Here is an 8068-nt window from a genome sequence, read left to right as displayed (position 1 = left end):
CTGGACGCGATAGGCGATCAGCGACGAGTGATATCCAATGAAAGCTTTGCTTTGCATCGTCACGTGAGAAAGAGAAGGGTTTCCATTGGATATCACTCGTCGCTCATCGCCCATCGCGTCCAGTGTGAACTAGGCATAACAGGGAAATACTCGACTGTAGTTGATTGGTAGTTCTTACGGGGTGATCCCGATTAACCACGGCTCGATTGGACACCACCAATCACAGTGACCGGTGCTTAGGAGCTTTGTAGTCTCAAGCGCTGTGAGTGGCTCGTGTCCAATTGAGCCGTCTCCAACTGGGTGCCACCCGGTTCTTCTTACATTGGTCGCGTTCAGCAAACTCAACTGGTGTGGAGCAGATCCGTGAGCGTTCGCTGTTATTGGCTTATTCTCCTAGATCATCCAATAGCAGCGAGCGCTCACGGATCCGCTCCACAACAGTTGAGTCTGCTGAACGCATCGACATCTAGAATGGACCGCTGATGGTGGGGGTAGAAAGACGATTAGAGTGAGAGGCAGCAATAATAAGATCGTTCTTTCTCTGTTTACTGTTGTTTCTAAATAGCCTGATTGGTTGTTGGATTAACAACAACCAATCAGGCTTCAGTAAACAGAGAAAGAACGATCTTATTATTCCTGCCTCTCACTCTAATCGTCTTTCTACCCCTACCATTGCCATCAGCGGTCCATTCTAGATGTCGATGGCTGAACGCGACCATTCTGATCCAGTTTAAATTCTCGGTGAAAATTAGGCCACTGACACAAAATAAAATTCTGCTTTCTGATTGGTTGCAGAACGTCATATGACGCAAATCGGATGCAGTGTGAATCCAGCATTATTGGAAAGTCGAAAAGGCTGCGAGGCAATCCGAGGCCTGCCGAAGTGCCGATTGTCGAAGCTCCTGCGTGACGTCATGTTGGAGCAGAAGAGATAAGAGAACGGTCATAGGAAGGAAGTTCTGTTTCCTGCTGTGTCTCTCGGTGTTGTAGAAGATTGTCTGCTCGTCTCGTCAATCTCGCGTATCGTCGAAATGTCGTACGCTTATCTGTTCAAGTATATTATTATCGGGGACACAGGTAAATAACGTGACGTGCGCGCGGGGTACCACCGCAAAAAAAAAACGGGATCCTCGCTCTCCTCCCTCTTTCCATGCATCTTCTACGTCGTCCGTGACAGACTTTCCTGTCCCATTGTTTTCGTTTCCGTGATGCGCAACGTTATTGCTGATTCGTAAATCCAAAAATAACTTTGTTTTACGGAGGCAGCCACCGACAAAAAAATTCCTTTAACACACGTTAATTTCCTTTAAATACATTCGTCGCATGTCAGCATATATTTGTTGCGATGGATTTTAAGTAGATCTCGTCTCATATCATATTGCTACTTGATTTATTGTATGCTGTTTCATGACTATTGAATACAATTTTGTACGACTTGACGAACTTTTCTGTCAATTTCCACGTTAACATCTATATATAGCGTGTTATACATTGTGGCCCACATCACCAACAAGATACTATAAAAGACAATCTGCGCTTATGGAAGTTCGTGTACCTGTTAAAATTTAAGTGATTTAGGCCCGGTTGTTCCACCTTTTGGTAAATTTAACCTGTTGGGTAAGTAGCAAGATTACCCAATCACACGCGCGGATTGCCAGATTTATCTAACAGGTAAAATTTACTAAAAGATGGAACAATCAGCTCTAAGGGCCGTTGTTGTTCTATCTTACGGTAAATTTTACCTGTTGGGTAAGTAGCAAGATTACCTAATTACATGCGCGGATTACCAGATTTACCTAACAGATAAAATTTACCAAAAGGTGGAGCAACCGGGCCTAAGAGTAAGAAACTAATAATACAGTACTGATATCGTGATTTATTAGTTTCGTAGACATGTACATATGTTTAAAACTTAATAAGTAATACTCGATTTTTATTTAAAACTGATTTTAATGTTATCCAAGCTTGATTATCAATAGCGATATTAACTGCAGAGAAAGAATTGTCATTTTTTGGCAATATGTAAGATATTATAATATCAAAAAAGTATGCACTTATTTATATAGTATTTATATGATAAAAAATTATGAATTTAATAATATGTTATTGAAATATTTATATTAATAGTCATAAATTTTTATTAATTGTCATTAACGTCATCGTTCTTCAATTATATACATATCCATGGGCCCTTCGGGCCCTATTGATAGTCTTGAAAATTTACCTATGGCCGATGTGGTCTTTAATAGTAGCTCGTTGTTGCCCGTATTCAGAACGTGCTTACAATGATGTTAGTGCACTAACATACTATACATTACGCGTATTGTAGAATTTTAGGGATAAAAATGCGTTTCGTATACAGGCCTATATGTTTTATAATAGAATTATTTCTGCTGCTAAATATCTCTTGCATATATCTTGTATAATGTCTATTATCACTTGTAAAGATATTGTTTCAACTTTGTTTCCATAGTTAAATTCATAAATTATTGTAAATATATGTTACTATGTTAAATCTAGAAAATTAAAAAAATTATATAGTACAATATATTGCAAATATATTATACAAAAACTTGTAAGTGTTACAGTAAAATAACGGTCGTATTCAGAACACACTTTTATGATAAAAGCGTGCTTTTATCTCTGAAATTCTATAATATGTGTGACGTAAAGTATAGTATGTTAGTGCACTAACATTGTAAGTGTATTCTGAATACAGACCAATTTGTATAGGGAAATTTGGTATTTAATTTGGATATACATATGAGATTTTATTACAACTTACTAATTAACAATTATTATAATATATAAATACAATGATATTTTTATATAGGAGTTGGAAAGTCCTGTCTTCTTCTTCAATTTACGGATAAAAGATTTCAGCCAGTCCATGACTTGACAATAGGAGTCGAGTTTGGTGCTCGTATGATTACCATTGATAGCAAGCAAATTAAACTGCAGATATGGGACACTGTAATATTATTTAATTCATATTATATTATTGAAATCAAGCTTCATATTACCGATATTTGCTATTAATAGAATTATTCTCTCAATCAGTATAAATACTTCTATCAATAATTGATATTTAAATTAATACATTACTGTTTATATAGACGTTTATATAGCTTTAAATTCTATTAAACTCATTTGAAAAGATACTTTCAATTATTCTGTGAAAAATTATATTTTTTTATTTTAATGTTTTGCTGAGATACAAATTCTGATAATTATATGCTTCCTTTTTTAATTTTTTATAATTAGTAGAAATTTATTATTAATTATTTTCTTAATTTACATTTTTAGGCAGGCCAAGAGGCATTTCGTTCTATAACAAGGTCATATTATCGTGGAGCAGCTGGAGCTCTGTTGGTATACGACATTACACGTAGAGAAACTTTTAATCATCTTACAACATGGCTGGAGGACGCAAGGCAACATTCAAATTCTAATATGGTTATCATGTTAATCGGTAACAAAAGTGATCTAGATAGTCGAAGAGAAGTAAGGAGAGAAGAAGGTGAGGCTTTTGCACGGGAACATGGTCTTGTGTTTATGGAGACTAGTGCCAAGACTGCAGCCAATGTAGAAGAAGCGTTCATCAATACAGCAAAAGAAATTTATGAAAAAATACAGGAGGGTGTCTTTGACATTAATAATGAGGTATGACACTAATTCTTTTAATTAATCTATATATACTTTAAATATGAGTAATGAACAAAATCTTCTCATGATTTTATACTTTTATTATTTTTTTCTGATTTATTATTACACATGAGTTTATTACTGTTTATCTCATATCACTGTGAAAGAAGATAAGAAATAACAGATAAATAAGCAGTGACAACATATAGTTCGTATTTATTTTTTGTTTTTTTTTATATATTTTTTATATATTTCCATTATAAATTTGCATACAGGCAAACGGCATTAAGATTGGACCACAACATTCGCCAACAAGTCCTGGAGGTTTAGCAGGAACTGGTGGACAAGGCAGTACGCAGGGTGGTGGGTGTTGCTAGGGGCTGGGGCTTATCTGTCCATCGCTTCATCCTTCTCCGATCTGAATTGACCCTACTTCTGTTCTTCATTTTAATCCAACACACTTACTTTGTACAACTTAATTTTGCGTATGTCGTGTCATGAGGTAACAAGTGACAATTAATGTATTTATTAGTTCAAATAATCTTATACATGTAATAAGTAGGATTATTGTAAGACAAAAATGTTATACATCATGAAAATCATGAACCATTAATAAAGTTTTTGTTTACAAATTCTCCTAAAATATATAAATGAAGTTATATCATTTTTAAATATATTTTTGGTAGATTTAATTCAAAAGTAACATATTTTCCAGCTTAATATATTATACATATACCATTATTATTTATATTTAATCATTATATGCATAATACTATTTTTGTTCTTGCACATCATGTAATAGTTTTACTTTCTATGTATAATGAGATATTATTTTAAACCGATACCTATATATATGAGGTTTCATTAATTTTTATTGTAGAAATTTTTACATTTATTTAAGTATGCATATATAGTATAATTTAACTTTAATTATATCGTAAAATTTAGCTAAAATCTTGTCTCCCACTTTATGCAGCATGTGAAATAATTGTATTAAGTAATATATTAATTTATTGATAAAGTGGGAGAGGACAGGTACTTTGATTTAACGTTTTATATTTGTTTAATATGTATTATGTATTGTAATGTAATGTGCACTAATGACCAAAATTCTATTCTATTGGTAGTGGCTCATGGACGCTGATGTATCATTTAAATTGATTTGACGTTATTTACACCTAATTACCTAAAACAATTATATAAATATGTATGTATTGATGTATAAGATGATAATTACATAAAACATATATTAATCAATGCCATCAAAAGGCCTATATTTAACCAGATTTATATTCTATAATAATTACCAAAAGATCTCGTATTGCATATATTGGCTATTGATATCATTATTTACGGCTTTTTTGGAAGAAGAAAACATTACTGCTATAAGCAAATTTAAAAAATACATTTTTACAATTTATATTATAGCAAATCTATATTATATCGAAATCTACTTAGTATTTAATACGTAGCACATTAAACATTTACGTTGTTGATCATAGATAAGGATATCAATACAAATATGTATGACAGTAATAATTATCTGTACTTTCTCAAGATTTGATAACAATTCTGTTTTAATGAATTCCTGTCTTTATATTTCATAAGAATAATTATAAATATTTCAAAATCTGAACTGAGACGTGAGGCACACAAGATATTTAAATACATGATAAGTTTTAATAGTGCACGTTATTATATTTATTGAAAGATTCGTAAACTGGTGAGGGAAAAAAATTATACATTAATATTTCTCGATGAAATTATGACGACATGCACTTATAATTATATTATACATCTAATTAGTACAAATTGGCTTCTCTGAGCATTATTATAATCAAATGTTATTTATATCTTAAATTATGAACTTATAGCTAATTGTTATGCCAAAGAATATGTCAGCATTGTATCTCTTTTGCGCTTGTATACTGTAATGATGAAATAATTACATCAGCTTCAAGAAATTACATTCAGTATATTTAATTTATAATATAATCTAGCTATTATTCTACGCAGTCAAAACTAACGACAATTTATGATGTATTTTGTATGTATGCATTGGGTATATCTTTTTAGTTGGAAAATATATATGTGCACATTACTTATTGTCTCTGCTCCTACGATACATCATGTAATGTAATTTAAGTTGCGTTTTTTTCAGAAGTCTGTAAGATGATTGATAAAACTATCAATTAGCGTAATTATGCTATAAAAGATAAGACTAAAAGTTATAACTGAACTTAGTTAAAGTCAAATATAAATGATTTATTTTATTTAACCATATAAGCAAAATATCTTTATTTTAGACCGTATATGTGAGAAACACAATCAATACTAGAAATTTAAAATGCCTATTACGGTCGAAGCTGGATCTTCGTTGCTTTTAAATAATTCAATCTTGAATTACTAATATATACTATATATGTACTTGCATATACCATATTGTAGTCTTTTTCAAACTGCGCGCCGAATTATGTTTCCGGACTAATAGCGTATTCGATTTACTGACTCGACCCGATTCCGAGTCAGTAGTCTGTTCTGTTTAGCTGCAAAAGAAGAGCTAAATTGTGTAAGAAATGCAGCTAAAAAGAACAGACTGTTGACTCAGAGTCGGGTCGAGTCAGTAATCGAATACGCTATATATAAACGCAATTAAAACCATTCTAGTAATCGCGAATTAAATTGACAAGCAATTTAATAATTTTGATGCTACCATCAAGCATCACATATATATTATAAAGATGTTAATATATTAAAACTTAATAAATATAACCATATAAGGTTTAATTTAGTATTGTCCTGCTCCATATTTTTTAAAAATGTAGCAGGACATGCAGTTTCTATAAAGCAAAAATAAATGGGCAGTTTCCAGTTTCCTGCAATGCTACGTGCCATTATAACCAATGCACTTTTTGAAGGTACGGATGTTTTCCTATTACCAAAATCTTCAAAATTGATTATCTCATTCCGCGATATATCATCAAATAAAAAGCTTTTCAAGCTCATTTCATCTGCGCATAATACGTAATGGCGCTCTATTAACGGTAATATACTCAATTTTACTTTAAGTGCTTCAAAAAGTTTATCATTTATGTTAGGCACAATATTCCACGTTTGTGTAAATAATTGTAGAGAACGTACTGTGTGAAGGCAATGTAATTGTTTTCTTCAGTTCTTTATAATTTTTTGGACTTAAGAAATAGAATGACAAAGCGAATTTTTTAAAATCACAATCATATCTTCTGCCACATTTGTTTTTGCTTTGTGCATCAATTTGTGCCGCTAATATTTTATTAAAGCTTGGTGGTAATAACTTACGGCTTAATTTTTTCAAAGTTTCATGTTCGTTAGTCTCTTTTGTTTGTATGCTTTTCTTCTTTTCTTTCAAACGGAGTCGTCGGATTGTTTCGCGGAGCGTTTCGTTTTGTGCCTTCAATTTTGCAATCTACAAACGCAGCTTCTTTTTCCTTGGGCTATCCAACAATTTCATGTCCTGTTTTGTACCCTTGAATGTAGTTCTGTAACAAATTTAAATTTATATTAGAAATTGTGTGTGAGAAAAGATTTATTATTCTAATAGAAAAACAAATAGTAAAAGATTACTAAATAAAATACAAGATTATATGAAGAATTAAAATATATTATGTTAATGTTATATTATGTTAGCGTGCAATATGTTGCATATCTAGTACAAACTGTATTTCATATAAAAACATCGAGTTTCTTTAGACCCAGACACCGATTCTGTTTGAGTAAAATTTTTTTTTATAATATGATTTTTACAAATATTCCTGATAAAGAATTTTGTGTATCAAATAAAATTGTTCTTTTGAAGGTACATGGTTATGTACATTTATATTTATATATACACTCCAGCTACAAAATTACAATTAAATATTTAAATTAATAAACATGATAAATCAATATTGTACTTTAAGAAGGTAAAAAATAAGAAACTACTAATTGTTTACATATTTTCAATAATATGTATACAAAATGAATAACATATTACACAAAATCAAGTGTCAGTAAATTTACTCTACAAACAATCACCAGAGTGGCTTATTTAATGAGAATACTATTATTTTTTAAATTGGAACAGCAATTCTAATTGCAACTAGTAAGTATGAATTAAGAGTATTACACAAAGTCACTACTGTGTCAATATAAATAGTATTTGAGAAAAGTTCAAAGTGAATGTACTTAATTATGTACACTGGGCCTTACACAGGGTTAAATAAGTAAAATTTGATGAAAATTAATATTAGTCTACACAAATATAATAATAAAAATCTGCATTCAATTTAATGTAATTTATAATAATTTAAGTAAAAGTTAATAGTTATCGATAAAGTGTAACTAAATAAAGTTAAAAAGTTAAGAGTCTAAAATGTAACTAAGTTAAGTTAAAATTATTTAACTT

General features: G+C 31.0%; 1 protein-coding gene and 1 long non-coding RNA gene across 2 annotated transcripts in view; one reads left to right on the top strand and one right to left on the bottom strand.

Annotated features, from left to right (window-relative positions):
• The first annotated feature begins 897 nt into the window (after positions 1-897).
• Rab2 (RAS oncogene family member Rab2) lies at positions 898-4271 on the top strand. The gene is made up of 4 exons (XM_018510835.1): positions 898-1077; positions 2834-2973; positions 3307-3663; positions 3921-4271. The coding sequence occupies exons 1-4, from the start codon at positions 1032-1034 to the stop codon at positions 4020-4022; spliced, it is 645 nt and encodes a 214-aa protein (XP_018366337.1). The 5' UTR covers positions 898-1031; the 3' UTR covers positions 4023-4271.
• Positions 4272-5465: 1194 nt separating this feature from the next.
• LOC108763330 (uncharacterized) overlaps positions 5466-8068 on the bottom strand; it is a 6859-nt gene continuing 4256 nt past the window's right edge. The window contains exons 4-5 of the long non-coding RNA XR_001940213.1: positions 6964-7163; positions 5466-5810 (exon numbers count right to left, since the gene is read on the bottom strand). This is a non-coding gene — a long non-coding RNA (uncharacterized LOC108763330). The remainder of the gene's footprint in view (positions 5811-6963; positions 7164-8068) is intronic.

This window comes from Trachymyrmex cornetzi, unplaced genomic scaffold, assembly GCF_001594075.2.
Source record: "Trachymyrmex cornetzi isolate Tcor2-1 unplaced genomic scaffold, Tcor1.1 scaffold355, whole genome shotgun sequence".
Classification (NCBI taxonomy): Eukaryota; Metazoa; Arthropoda; class Insecta; order Hymenoptera; family Formicidae; genus Trachymyrmex; species Trachymyrmex cornetzi.
This window is presented reverse-complemented; position numbering and strand designations above follow the sequence as displayed.